The sequence below is a fragment of the Periplaneta americana genome, chromosome 8 (genome assembly GCF_040183065.1).
Source record: "Periplaneta americana isolate PAMFEO1 chromosome 8, P.americana_PAMFEO1_priV1, whole genome shotgun sequence".
Lineage (NCBI taxonomy): Eukaryota > Metazoa > Arthropoda > Insecta > Blattodea > Blattidae > Periplaneta > Periplaneta americana.
The window spans coordinates 88,968,167-88,984,153 of record NC_091124.1 but is presented as its reverse complement, the minus strand read 5'-3'; the positions used below and the strand labels follow the sequence as shown (position 1 = coordinate 88,984,153).

Below are 15,987 nucleotides of genomic sequence, written 5' to 3'. Positions count from 1 at the left end.
TGACTGACGGACAAAAGCAAGAAAATATTTACAAAGGCAAAGACATTCATAACGTGATAATTAGTAAATTTCTGATGACTGGTCTCTGGACTCCCAGTGTTACCCCATGATGAGGACCCTGCAGTAAACCTTAAGAGACAGTCTTTTAGCATGAGTCTTTATTGTGAGGCAATATCTAACGAATAGGGAAATTCTGAATGTGGATACCAACTTCATTTAAAATAGCTGTGTGAAAATTTGCCTATTTTGAGTATTCAGTAACAATGACAACTTTGTAACTTTGATGTTATATCAGTAACTGAATTGTGTGTATAAATCTCGAAATGAGCGGTTTTTATATTTTAAGAATATAATGGTTCTGTTATGGAACATTGTATTATTTTCGGAGAATGAAAATGAACAAAATGTGCAAAATGTTTATTATTGAAATGAAAATAGTTGCTAATTAAAGCTCGCTCATTAGCTGGTTGATTATATTGGTTAGGGAGTGTGAACCTTAAAGTAGTTCGCGAATTCATACTGCAGCACTCATAAAACTGAAAAGAATGTGTGTACCGGTAATCATTTTCACATTACATAATAGTATTGAATAATTTTAATACCTGGCTATGTTGAATTTGTATAGCCATAGTGTTTGCTATGTTGACCATATAAATAATTTAATTTATGAAGCCACGACACAGTAAAATAGAATTCATAAACCTGAGCACTGGGAATTGTGGATTTAAGAGCTGAGTTTTGAAGTGAACGAGATATGGCCTATAATTTTGGCCTATATAATTCTGATTACATGTCATCATCATAACACAGAACCCCAATAATTACTTAAATTTCAAAGGAAACCATATAAGGATATTTATTACTTTTAAATGCCCACTTCGTTCAGTTGAGTTTGTAGTCATATGTGGAGGATCCAAGATCAAACAAGGTAAAGACACTTTATTAAATCATATTTATGGTTTCACTTCAGTTATTTTGATGTAATATTTATTGACATTATTTTTCAGCTTGTTATGGAGTATTGTGGAGCCGGTTCAGTCACAGATCTAGTAAAATGTAAGTCCTTCGCTTTTATTTATTTAAATAATTTTGTATTATATTGCATGAGATTACATTTTGAAACCTTTATCTTGCCCTTAAATTTGTTTCACTATTTGTTAAAATTATATTTTCTGAACATTATCTCAAGATTTTAAATTAATTTAATATGCTTATTAAAGTTTGTTGCTTTAAAAATATAGGATAGATGCATTTTTCACTACGCAGTTCTGTAAAACTCTGCAGTGTACCAGTGATACAGAAAGAAATAATTTTGGAATCTAACGTGTGTGATAAGTTTCATGTAATGTATTGAGTAAACTTTTCCTGTTCCTTACAGGGACATAAAACATAGAATTATATGAGAAGTTTATACTTATTTCGTGATACTTCTGTTACTTTGTCTTGAATGGTTTATGGTATTAACATAATATTTATTGAAAATTGGCAGAGTTGTTAAGATACATTCAGTATTTAATACACATATTAAATTGTATTTTCAGAATTCATAATGACAGCTCTATATTCTTCACCAATTTCTGTACCTATTTTACAGCAACAAAGGGACAAAGTCTAAAGGAAGAATGGATAGCTTATATCTGCCGAGAAATATTGCGAGGTCTCAGTTATTTGCACTCCAATAAGGTGATCCACCGAGACATCAAGGGACAGAATGTCCTGCTGACTGACAATGCTGAGGTCAAACTAGGTGAGTATCTTGAACTAGTTTGAATTCAAATATTTGATGCTTTTACGTCTGGCTATGTACAAACAGTAAGTAGTTTTTACCGTTTTTGGTATAATTTGTATTTTTTAGGCAATAAAAGATCACTCATTATAAAAACACTAGAAATAAAATGGCAGTTAGTTAAAAATATTATTAAGTAGTACCTGTACCTAAACAAAGACAAGTCTTTCATCCAGTTAAATGAATTACCAAAGCAATGTATGAGTATAAGACATAAACATTGTTAAAGTGTAATTCTTATATTGGAATTTATTAGTGATGGATTGGCTTATGCAAAAGCAAAATAGAAGTGTGTTGTTAGACCTGATTGCATTAGTTTTATCCATAGTTCATCTAAGGTCTTCATAGCTGTTTTTGGTATCAAAATTTCTGCTATATTCCACTCGAGCAAGTAGTTACCATTAGTATTTCTTCTATTTCACTGTCTGGCATTAACATGCACATAATTTCTGTTAACAGTTGACTTCGGTGTAAGTGCACAATTGGATCGCACAATTGGACGGCGAAATACATTCATTGGAACACCATACTGGATGGCTCCAGAAGTAATAGCATGTGATGAAAACCCAGATGCAACATATGACAACCGAAGTGACTTGTGGTCTCTGGGCATCACAGCTCTAGAGATGGCAGAATCCCAGCCTCCTCTATGTGACCTCCATCCTATGCGTGCCCTCTTTTTAATTCCCAGGAATCCTCCACCCAGACTGAAATCAAAGAAATGGGCCAAAAAGTTTCATGGTGAGTAGCTCATAATTTATCATCATCATAAGGTATTAGTTATTAGAATACTAATGCTGGGTTGCAAGAAAACAGACCCTTAAATAATGTATTCTTCCATTAGCTAGTAGACCTTTAAAGTTAGTGGATCGTCGGGTCACAGAAGAGGAATTTAACGGGTCACTAGTTATTGGATCATTAACCAAGCATCTTTGGATTTCACAAGTGATGCAATAGTACGTGAATGAATAAAGAGTGAACTTCAGCTGCTTGACTGATGTGAAAAATTACTTTTATTGTTGTCAAAATTTGCAATAAATTTAGACTAATAAGAATCACAAAGAAATCAGGAACAGAAGTTTCAGTGAGAAAGATAAATATACCTATTTGTTATTAGAAATAGTGCACGAGTGCATTAATTTTATAGAAAATAAAAAGACAGCCTACAGAGCACATAACCTCGTCGTCAGATGATGAACTAGAGTCTGTAATAAAGAAATAAATAATAACTTCGCCATTCAAAGAATTATTGAATAAATAAGCAATCAAATTACCGTATATCAATGGCTAAGAAGAGATACCTCGTATCTACAAAATTTGTAATTTAGTTTAAGTGTATTATTACTATTTAGATTAACTACATTATTATTATGTTCACAAAATTGGACAGTGTACTAATATTTTGTTCTCGAATAGAAGATCTTGCAAAGCAGAAACATACATACGTGTAAGTTTGTCTATTTTGAGAAACTAATTTCCAAAACAGTTTTTTCATTTATCTGTAAATTTACAGATACGAGGTATCACTTTTTAGCCATTCATATGCAATATTATTTTAATATCGTGTATATAGGCCTATATACAAAATATCGCATGCCTGAATCTCATACAGGAAACATTATGATGAATCAAAATATATAAACTACTCGTCAATACACAAAATGTACGTAAGATGGCTGTCTAACAGAGAAATAAATATTATTATAGGAGGGAAATCAGATCTCTAAGTTAGTCAGTCCTTTAATGGACCAATAACACTAAAGATGTTTCTTGCAACGTGTCTTTCGAACTTATTGGTCCGTTAACAGATAACGAAGGAATATAAGCATTCTTGCAACCCACCATTAGATTTATATTTCCTTAACAGTCACTATATTGATATCTAATATTAAATAATGATTTTTGACACATTTTAATTGATGAAATACGCTACTTTGTAAAAAAAAAAAAAGGTCTCCTAATTGGTGCTCATGAGTTGCACATCTGAAAAGTTTTACAGACAAGCACATGAAAATCGACATTTAAAAGTTATATGAATGTTTGAATATAATGTACCTATTAGTGGTTTAAATAAGGCTAAGCATATTCCTTTTCATTTGAAATATTGTAAGACCTTTCTTCTGTGAAAATTTGCTCCCACATAACGTGGATGTTTACAGTTAGCAATTACTTTAAGAAACAGACAGGTGGATAAGTTTGCAAGTAGTGGCTGGCAGTTCTTAAAATAAAAAGTAAGAATCTTCAGAACCAGTGCAAAGTGCAGTCATGAGACCAGAGGAGTAACTTATAATAAAATCGCATGAAAGTGGAAATAATTCTGTCTGTAATAATTAATTGGGGTGCACAGTAGCATTGCAGTTAAGGCATTACACTACAAGCAAAAACATCACAGGTAAGATTCTCGATGATGTCATGGATTTTCTCCATTGATCTAATCTTTTTGACTGCACTATGTCTCTGGGGTTCTCTTAGCCTCTAACAGAAATGAGTATTAGGTGTATTTCCTTAGAAATAAAGGAGGCAAGCATGTAGGACTGACATCCTACTGCTGCTAATGCCATTCTATTTTTTTTATATGAATTGGTCTTGATCTAAAGAGATGATTCATGGAAAAGTATGCATTGTTGACCATGTGTATCCTTTCTTTTTTGATGTTGATCTCAGTTTTTGATGTGCAAGTGCTGCTGAAGCATGGATTGTCTGTGACCTTTTCCCTTTCCTCTTTAAATTTCTTGGAACCACTCGAAATCTAGTGTATGCGATAGACAGTCATTTAGAGCTCGGAAGTTGAAGACCTAAAAGTTAGTATTGCAACATAATATAGTTCAAGCTAAGAAAACATTCCCTCTATCTCAGGCAGAATCCTCGTTATCACTAGGTACTTTGTTACGCCTAGTGAACATTGACTCCAAAATCTATCCACAATTTTTCGACAATAAACATAAACAAAAAAAAGATTACAGTACCTTCCCCAAAGGTAACAAAATCTGTGGCATGATTTACACAAGAAACAATTCTTTTCATTTGAAATACCATGTGTTGAGCAAAGACTCTTTGAATTCCAAAGAAATGTAAACCAGACGCTTACCTTACATATTCTAACACACAGCTAATTATTAATTAGTCTGGTTTACACTTCTTTGGAATTTAGAGAGTCTTTGCGCAACACATGGTATTTCAAATGAAAAGAATTGTTTCTTGTGTAAATTGCGCCACAGATTTTGTTACCTGTGTAATCTTCTTTTTGTTTATGTTTATTGTCGAAAAATTGTGAATAGATTTTGGAGTCAATGTTCACCAGGCATAACAAAATACCTAGTGATAACGAGGATTCTACCTGAGATAGAGGGAATGTTTTCTTAGCTTGAACTATCTACTGCATAGCAATATTAACTTTTAGGTCTTCAACTTCCGAGCCTAGTCAATACATAAACTTCCCTAGACATATTGTCGTGTTTTACAACAAATTTGATGTTCACTCGTTTTTCCATTCCAACATTAACATGATTCCGACACATTATAGGTACACAGTCTGCTTCTAACCAGGACTACTGCCGAACTGAAGGTCGCACATGCTTGAAACTTGAACAGTAAATGGATGGTAGAGTACAGGTCAAAGTCTCACCCTCCCCATTGTTGTCAACAGTGGCGGCTCATACATATTTAATGCATAGTGCCAAAATCAGTGGTATATCCAGGATACCCTAAGGGGGAGGGTAACTCTTTTTCCTACCATAAGCAATAATAATAATAATAATAATAATAATAATAATAATAATAATAATAATAATAATAATTAGAGACGAGAATTCCATGCAAATGCATGTTTTTATAGGAACATAGGACATAGCTCATACTTAGTACTTATCCATTTCATTACTTGCCGGTTCCAAATATGTGTACTGTTCCCGTGCATATTTGCATGTTTTCGACTTTTTAGGGATAAAAACATGCATAATGCATATTTAGGTAGTTTTTAGCTTAATAATGCATATAATATACATTAAATTCAGTTTAAATGCATGTTTTAATGGTTTTGTGTGGACACCTTAGTTTCTCGATTTTATGTCCCATATTTTAGCTTCAGAAATCAGGATTGAAGAAAAAAAAAAAAAAGAAAAACTAAATAACAGAAAAATTAAATAAAATGTTAAGATTTTCTCAATAAGGTGTTAGAGGACCTTTCCCTGGACGGAAGTCCACTTTTACAACACTCTACCGACGACCCTCTATACACTGCGTGTCATAAATGTATTACGTTGGATATTTTGAGAATAGTAAGTAGAGAGGAAATATAGAGGGTTCAAGGAAATTGCCGACAAATAATTTAGGTCAAAAGCATCCTCTTTCAGGGAGGTTGTAAATTCTCTTCATTTTCTAGTACTAGTAGCAATTTAGATTCTTCTAAAATTGGAATCACCATTAAACTGTGTTTGCAGTGTGTGAATGTCGTAAGTTGTTAATGTGCTTGTTTATTCTGTTTGCGCGTGTTATTGTGGTTCTAATATGTTTCCAATTTAAAGATTCCAAAAGTGTATTCTTTGCACAGTGGATTACTGTAAAGGAAAAGATTTTATTAGGTCAGATGAAGATGTTGTATTTTGCGACTGTTGGAGTAAAGAGTAAAGCAATGCTGTTCTGTTTCCGAATATTTTATACGACAATTGTTCTTTGTAAAAAAATTACAAAACTTGTTCAAAATAATTATTAAATTACGATGTCCGTTTTTAAATCGTATCTAGGTAACCGTAAGGTCTATTATAATTTCAGATGAAATGTACTAAAAAATTTCAAGTCGACCAGCATGTCGCATCTGTTTCACATATAGCAAGAATGCAACAAAAGAAATAATCTTCAAAGAATTTCATAGATCCCTCAGTTATGCCCATGGGAAAGTGGATGTAGCGGCGAAAAACAAATTGGACAGGGTCATAAATGCTAACCCGGACTGCGGATTCTTTTGTTCAGTGGAGAAGGTTATTTGTGGCGAAAACTTGAATGAAGAATTTGACCTGACACTGTCACAAATATGTTCATTCAAGTTTAAACCCGTGACTTCTTGCAATATAGAGACAAGTGCAAGAACCTCACAGAAACCAATTTAAAAATGTTATTAGGTTTTTAACTGTGCAAAAAAAGTGAAGTGAAATAAGACATTTTGAAACAAAAATGAAAGTGCATATTTTAATGTATTTTTCGCTTGATCATGCATATTTCATAGTTTGATAGTGCATGAATGCATGCATATTTTGGGATTTTATAGTGCATAAAATTCTCGTCTCTAATAATAATAATAATAATAATAATAATAATAATAATAATAATAATCACTCACCAAATATATACAACTGGAGCACTTGAGCACTTTTGTTGACCAGGTTAATATGCGCGATAGATAAAACCCATTCGCCTATTCTTCTGACTTGAAAATAAATCCATCATTTTTTTTTTTTGTTGAAGTTGTCTATTTTGCAAACAAAACTCCTCAGATTCATCGTGCCCTCATAGTGCTAAATCTAGTGCCCCACAAAATCGTATACTATTTATTATTAAATTTAACATATCTGTTTTTATCAACTTGCTCATTGTGTTTTGCAATCGCGAGTCTGTAGTGTGAATTTAACTGATTTTCAGTGTTCGCTTTACCCAGCATAGGCAAACTGAAGACGTTATTTATATTAACTTTTGACTTATGATGTATTTTTAGTTTACCCCATAAGTGTACTAAATCTGTCACACCCACTTTTGACCAGCTAAGTTCACTTCCAAACAGAACACACGGGAAAAAGAAGAACGCATTTTTCACATCACATCCACACAACCAGTTGTTTTTTAAATAAATATCTGGGTTGAATTTGCGAGATCTGTTAACTTTAGCACTTTGCTGCTTTTGATGAATATTTAAGTGCGGTGTTGGTCTGCCTAATTCTTTAACACGAAGTTTGTTTTCATATGTTAATGTTGAAAACTGAGATTTCAATAAAGCGCCAACCGAATTCATTTTTTAACAGTACACAACACGATAACACGAACACTATTACGATGACAACCTCACGACTTAACACGTTCACACTACACTTGGTACTGTTGGTAGAAATAATAAAGTGAAAACTTTCTCAAGCCAAGTTTTCAAGAAACCGGGAGAGATTTTATTATCTTATTGTTGCAGTCTTCGCTAAGAAACTTGTTCCGACAAAGCGAAGGGCAGACAGAGTGCGAGGTAGTAAGGGATTGGCATAGTAAATGGGGATGTATACAGTTTTACAAGCATTGCAAAAGCCAGTGGCAATTTGTGCCTGGCACATTTCAGATCATGCTTTTAGATGCTGAAAAGGACGAGTGAACATGAAGATTGCGCGCGCATCCCATTATATTTCTTATGGGATGTAGTGCCTGGCACAGATCCATCCTCCAAACACTGGTTACAAAGTGTTTCGCTGTGAAGATCATATTGACGGTAGAGTTTGTGTAAGCGTAACTTGTTTCTCTCAGGTTTTCAGCGGAAAATATGAATTCTTCTTTTCCTTCTGTATTCTGGTAGTGCCATGGCACAACGGCACTACCTCTAAAGCCGCCCCTGGTTGTCAAATCTATAGAAAGCTCAAAGTAACATCAGTCCGATTACTTTATATCCACACCTCGTACTTTTGTGAATGTGAGAATGGAAAACATTGATATTATATTTTTCTTGCTTTGATAATCAGTTCATTAAATTCTCACAGGCAGCCTTCCAAATCAGTTGTCATCATGCCCCTTTGCATTAGTACAAAATCAATTGTTCATTCCGAATTTAAATCCATACATGAATAAATTAAATGCTTTGATGAAAACCTGTGAGAGTGATGCTCTTGCTTTCCATATTGGTTTATCGTCATTTCTCAATGAATGTGAATAATTTTGTTGTATATATAGACCTTGAATTGTCGCCAAATTTACCAATTTATAGGAGAACTTAAACTGTTCAAACTGTTAATAATCCACTTGTTATTACTTATTACATTGCCTTTTGGTTTTTCCTGACATTTTTGTGACTGCTATAAATACTACTACAATCACATATTGTTCAACATAATATATTAACAATATTCTAACTTGTAAAGAGTAAACTTGAACAAGCAACAATAAAGTACTTTGCTTTGGGATCATTATTTATTTTTTTTTCTAGCGACTCTTCATTGTTACCTATAACACTATCATCAGAGTTCTTATTGATGAAAGATGTTATTTAAAGCATCTTGCTTTAAGTAATTCCTCAAACATTTCCTTGTTAATCTCTGGTTCTGATTGAAGAAATTTTTGTGCAGTTTCACTGCCTAGCTCGCACTATATTTCTATATTATTATTTTTTTCTTTATGGTCACAATTGAAATAATTTTTACTGGATACACAGTCAACTGTTTTATTGCTGCTGTTATCTTCACAAGTGCTAGAATCATTTAGTAATAATTAAAAATTAATAATTGCTTTACAATTTTTCTTTCATACCTTTCCGTTCTTAGTCATTTACTTTCCAAAAGAGGATTACTAATGGCTGGTGTTAAGGGGCTAGGTCTGTTAAAAACACCTGCTCTGATGATAACTGTTCGCAGCTTTAATGATAGTCTTTGAAAATTTTCATTTTGCATTAATTTGCTTTTCAATATTTGAGTTTATTTGTAGTGACTCACTTTACAAAGCGTAAGGAACATATATAATCTCCTTCACTAGGACGAAAGTTTTTTATTTTACAGAATCCAACCCATATTCTATATTTCTTTGGTGATTTACAGATATTTCATTAGATTTCTGCCGGTCAGTGACCATTAAATTTCAAATGGTTTATCTTAGTCGTGGACATCAGAGTATTAAAAAGCATTACAACTTTTGCTGTCTCTCTTCTCCCTCATTGCGAACTGTAGCATTGCAAAAAGGTAGAAATCTTTACATTGATTTGGAAACCTATGAAAAATGTCCTTACTTGTACACTCCCCAGATTCATCTTTTATGTTATAGCCATACACAGTGTACAGTCTTAGAAAATAGTTTTGTCACACAGATACTTTATATGAGGGTGGACCCAAAAGTAACCGGAACCGAACTGTTGCACGCGCATGTTTTGTAGTTACGAGTTGTGCTGTTAGGTGGTGTTAGTTTGGGGTCTCCCACGACTGTTAGTGAGCTGGCATCAGTCTGAGTTAAGTGCTTTGTTTGTGGTGCTGTGTTGTTTGCATTCCTGTTTCAACCGTTTGGCGATTAGTGAGATGGCTGACCACAAGGAACAAAGAGTGTGTATGAAATTTTGTTTTCTGTTAGGGATGCTTCGGCAAGCCATTAATGATGATGATTTGGAGAAATCACAGGTCTACAAGTTGTTTTCCCATTTCAAATCTGGCAACATGTCAACTGAAGACATGCCACACTCTGGGCATCCTTCTACAGGAAGAAATGACGAAAACATTGCCAAAATCAAACATGCAATTGATGAAGATCGTCAAAAGACCATTGATGAAGTTTCTGAGCAAACGAACCTGTCATGGAGCATGTTCCAGCGAATTTTAACCGAAGATTTGCACATGAGACGGGTGTCAGCAAAATTTGTTCCTCACTTGCTCAATGATGACCAAAGAGAAAACCGTGTGAGAGTTTGCCGTGACTTGAAGAGTGAAGTGCAGAACGATCCAAATTTTCTTAAAAGAATTGTGACTGGGGATGAGTCTTGGTGTTATGGGTGTGATCCAGAATCAAAGCAAGCATCGAGGCAGTGGAAAACTCCAAATACACCACGACCCAAGAAAGCACGCCAAGTGCGATCCATTGTGAAAACAATGTTGATTTGTTTTTTTTTTATGTGAATGGCATTGTCCACAAAGAGTTCGTTCCTCCAGGACAAACAGTGAACCAACATTTCTATTGGATGTGTTACGAATATTACGAGAGAGAGTGTGATGAAAACGGCCTGAAATGTAGAGAAATGGGAACTGGTTGCTTCACCACGACAATGCTCCAGCCCACACAGCTCTGACGGTCCTACAGTTTTTGACAAACAACAGCATGGTGCTTGTGCCTCATCCACCCTACTCACTCGATCTGGCTCTGTCAGACTTTCTTTTGTTTCTACAGATGAAGAAATGTCTGAAAGGAAAGCGATTCAGTGATGTGGATGATGTCAAAGAAAACACATTAACTGTTTTGAACAGTATCCTGCCTCAAGAGTTCCAGCACTGTTTTCAGCAGTGGTAAAAGCGTTGGGACAAGTGCATTAATGCACATGGACAATACTTTAAAGGGGACTAAAGTGCTGTGAATATAGAGTTCGAAAAAAAAAAAAAAACATTCCGGTTATTTTTGGGTCCCCCGTCATAAGTCTCAGATCGTTTTCTTGTGAACCAGGTTGCTTGTCCTCTGATCATGTGCACTGCCTCCTTTCTGGAACTTATAAAGTCTCTGTGCGACAAAACTTTTTTCTAAGGCTGTACAGCGGCACCTTTGCACTCATTTAAAATATAAGAACATGTGATTTAAAAATGTAACTGAAAAAAATTTTAGTAAGAATAGATATGAATTCTGCATGTAGAATTGCAGTAGCACAAGTGTTACAAGGCAATGCTGCACAGTCAGAAGCATGCCTGCCATCTGTGACCCAATGGCGTCATGGTCACTTTTATTCTTTCTTATTGTTGTTTGGAACCACATTCATAAACAATAAATATACTAATCTGTACTACTCATTGTCGAGATTATTTTACGAGCAAGATGATGATTGTGTTTCGGTCTCTTTTAACATGGTCAAGCATTACAAGATTTGAGCATTCCTGATTCTGTCTCCATGTACTACTGTTTCTCAAAAACTAATAGATGGGTTTCTGTTCACACACAAGGTCTGCACATTCAGTTCGTTTGAGAAGTATGTACATGAATTAAATACATGGACTTTTAATACAATAACTTCATTAGATTATTTGACACTTATTCCATATTTCCAGAAAAACTTTAGATTCACAGTTATAATAGATTTATAGTATTTACTCGTAGATTTTCATTAAGGTTATTAGGTAAGGTTGTCACATCAGCAAGCGTATTGTTGATTTTTGGGGTTGGTTTCACCTGTTGTCCATTATGTGTAATTTGGAAATATGTGTCATGTATCATCTTTTCATGTTATCCTGGTGTTAATCAAATTGTATATGGTATATGTTTATGGAAAACTGTATACCTTCTTTTTTTTTTTTTCTGTTGTTAGGTTTCATTGAAACAGTGCTTGTGAAGGATTACCATCAGCGGCCATATACAGAACAACTACTTAAACACCCATTCATTAGAGATCAGCCCACTGAACGTCAAGTTCGGATACAGCTCAAAGATCACATTGATCGTTGCAAGAAGCGGAAACAGGAGAAGGGTAACTTGGAAGAAATAAATGTCACTATTATTATTATAAAACTTTGAAACTTATTTGTATTGTATGACTGTTGAGTAATTTTGACTGGTTACTTTTACAGAATATGATTTACAATCTAAATAATACATAGCCTAATAGAGTTATTACAGTGTCACAGATTTTGAGAGATGTTCTTGTAATTGTTGTTAGATAAATATGGATGGCAATGCAATTTAGAAGTTTGTCAGATGTTGAAAGCTAAGCAAAAATAAAGTGTAAAGCTATGTAATAACCTTCGTACCTTTCTTTTATTTATGCTTGTTTTCAAAATAGAACGTGAAGATTACCGATATAGTGGATCAGAGAATGAAGAAGAGGAACCAGCAATTGCAGGGGAACCTTCATCTATTGTTCAGGCACCTGGTGGCGATACACTCAGGAGAAATTTCCAACAAATTCAGGTACTTCAGATCAATGAAAGAAGACAGCATTTTTTGTATTATTGCCCTTCTCTCCTTATCCTTTTCATTTTTCCCTTAATTAGCTCATCAACTTATTCTCAACAGAATGGAACCCTCTCCACTTTTTCCCAGGCCTGCCATCTCTATTCATTTGCTTAATCCTATTTGATTTCAATTTTTATTTTGTGTGTTGTCATCCATTGTTTATTGGTCAATTCGCATTACTCTCGTAACATCATCGTTCAAGCCTTGCTTATTCTTGTTTCTGTTGTTATTTTCCCTAGTACCATTTATTTTGAGTATTTGTCTATATCTTGAAGTGAAGTTATCGTTTTTATTGTATCATATGATTATTTCAACTGTTTGCATTGAGAACATGTGGTAAACGCCTTTAGTATTCTAATTTAATGTAATTTAATTTTTGCTACATTTAAGACTATAGTTTCATTAGAAAAATAAAACTTTATGCCGAAAATATTCATTCTCTATTGTCTAGATTTGTGAGCTCTTAAGTGCCCTGAATTCTAAAGAAAACAGCTCGTCAATGTCAGTAATAGTGTGGGGGATATTTAAGGTGGTAATTTTAAGTGTCTCACATTGTATGCAATTAAGCATTCATTCATGCATGCATTCATTCATTCATTCATTCATAGTGTTCTGCCCAAGGTCAGGTCTTTCACTGCGAACCCAGCATTCTCCAGTCTTTCCTATTTTCTGCCTTCCTCCTTGTCTCCGTATATGATCCATTCATCTTAATGTCTATCATGCTATATCTTCTTCTGCCCCGAACTCTTATCCCGTTCACCATTCCTTCCAGTGCATCATTCAGAAGTCAGTTTCTTTTCAATCAGTGACCCAGCCAATTTCTTTTCCTCTCTCTGATCAGTTTTAGCACAATTTTTTCTTCACCCTCTCTTTCCAACACAGCTTCGTTTCTTATTTTATCTGTCCACTTCACATGCTCCATCCTTCTCCATATCCACATTTCAAATGCTTCTAGTCGCTTCTCTTCATTTCATTGTAATGTCCATATTTCTGCCTGATACAATGCTACACTCCACATAAAGCACTTCACTATAGTCCCGACGCTGTTATTTCCGGCGTGACTCCGCCTCTTTGCTTACGTCTTAGAAAGTGAAGGCTCTATAAAGTCTAGGTAGGTAGTATTGTTCGCCATTTTTGTTCTTACTTTGCCGAGCTACCATACGAGGAATCTATTTGCCACACCGTTAAACATTATCATGTCGTAACTCCTATGATAATAAATCAAACGCAATGTAATTCAGCAGATAATTGAGTGGCAAATAACGTCTTCGTGTGCTTTCTGCGAACGCCAATGAAAGAGCTAAAATGGCGCGCGATTATATTATGTATTTATCGAGCCTTAAGGAATGAATCAGCGAATCACAAGACGCACATGTTTAAATGTACCCGACCAGCAACGCAATTGACTGCCGGAAATTAGAGCGATGGGACTATAGTCTCTTCCTTAGTTCTTTCTCCAGAGGTCCGCACAAGATGCTCCTTTTTTATTGAAAGCTTCCTTTTCCATTGCTATTCTCCTTTTGACTTCTTGGCAGCAGCTCATATTACTGCTTATAGTACACTCCAAGTATTTTAAGCTTTCCACTTGTTCTACTGCCTCATTTAGAATTCGCAAGTTTACCTTCTTTATTTTTTCTTCCTATGACCATGGTCTTCGTCTTGTTGGCATTTATTTTCATTCCATACCGCTCACAACTGTCATTTAGCATCAGCAGCATATCCCTTAGTATCATCTCGTCTTCTGCTAACAATGCCATATCGTCAGCAAATCTTATACACTTCATTCTTCTTCCTCCTACTATACTCTTCTCATGAATTAAGCTCTATAGATATAAATTTGCGAAGGAGATTTATTATGATGACAAAAACTGTTAAAATCAGACATAATAGTATTATTAAGTGGTATAATAAATCATTTTTCATTCGTATTACATAGTTTTAGTTCATTTTTTCATACCTTAATTTAAATCCAGTGGCATACCCATGTCAGAATCAAGAGTTGCAACAGAATGTCTTGTAAGACTGACATCCTTAATGACTAGGAGACCTTTTTTTATTTTTTAAATAAAACTCTTGATTTTGCTGCTATAAATGTTTCTATTTTGGTATGTATTTTGTGAAATATGTAGCCATTTTAACGCATATTTTTCATTATCAAATTTTATTTATTTATGATGATGATTAGCTAAAAATTTTACACACACAACAAACAAAATACAACGTTCTGAACATTTAAACACATCTCCAAACATATACCTAGCATAGTTTTAAATGGCAAATGACTTCATTGTTAAGTGCCTAGACATTGGACCAACAAAAACAGATCTGCATGAAGAGTTGTGTGATAGTAGGTACAGTTGCGTTCAAATTAATCCGAACACGACATATTTTTACATTTTCTGTCATTGTTGGCCTCACAGCTGCTCATACCGCTTTAATTGACATCAGTAGTACGTGTAATTCCATTGTTGAAGGTCTGTCGTTATTATTTTTTTTTTTATAATATGTGACATTTTGCCTGTCGTTTTGTACTTATAAGCATTTCAGTTGTGTTGAAAACTTAATACTGCAATCCTGTGTACATTCTGTCATCTTCACAAATGGATACAACTCCACGAAAACGGTCTAAAATTATAACATTAGCAGAGCATTCTTCTATGACAAAGGCAAATTGCTGCAGAATGTCACATCGGTTTGGCTACTGTTAATTCGATCATAAAACGATACAGGGAGACTGGACCCATCACACCCCATAAAAAAGGAAACTGTGGCCGGAAAAGGAAGACTTCACCTGCAGATGATCGTTTGTCAGGAAAAGTAAATTAAATCCTAGACTAACTGCTGTCGACTTAACCTGCGAGTTAATGGCTACCACTGGGGCGAATATTCACGTCACAACATTGTGGCATAGGCTTTTGGAAGCTGGACGAAGGGCTCGTAAGCCTATTAAGAAGCAACTGCTAACCCCTGTTATGAGCAAAAAACGCTTAATGTGGGCAAAATTACATCAACACTGGGCAGTGAATGACTGGAAGAATGTACTTTTTTTCCCTATGAGTCTCATTTCGAGGTCCACGGCCACTGTGTTTCTTACGTATGGAAAGGATCCGAAAAAGTAACAGCAGCTCATCTCCAACAAGCACCCAAATACCCCCCTAAAGTAATGTTTTGGGGTTGTTTTACACATGAAGGGCCTGGAGCATTAATACCTATCAAGAGAATGATGAATTCTGACAAATATATTCACTTATTGGAAACCAGAATCGTACCCCAGCTGCAAAAATCATTTCCGGATGGCAGAGGTGTGTTCCAGCAAGACCTGGCACCATGCCATAAGT

At 34.8% G+C, this 15,987-nt stretch overlaps 1 protein-coding gene across 8 annotated transcripts in view; it reads left to right on the top strand.

Moving 5' to 3' along the window:
* msn (serine/threonine-protein kinase msn) overlaps positions 1–15,987 on the top strand; it is a 288,177-nt gene that overhangs the window by 117,927 nt on the left and 154,263 nt on the right. For all 8 annotated transcript variants that reach the window (XM_069833247.1, XM_069833249.1, XM_069833248.1 and 5 more), the window contains exons 5-9: positions 1,008–1,056; positions 1,595–1,747; positions 2,246–2,527; positions 12,006–12,164; positions 12,477–12,604. In XM_069833247.1, coding sequence (XP_069689348.1) covers positions 1,008–1,056; positions 1,595–1,747; positions 2,246–2,527; positions 12,006–12,164; positions 12,477–12,604 — 771 coding nt within the window. The remainder of the gene's footprint in view (positions 1–1,007; positions 1,057–1,594; positions 1,748–2,245; positions 2,528–12,005; positions 12,165–12,476; positions 12,605–15,987) is intronic.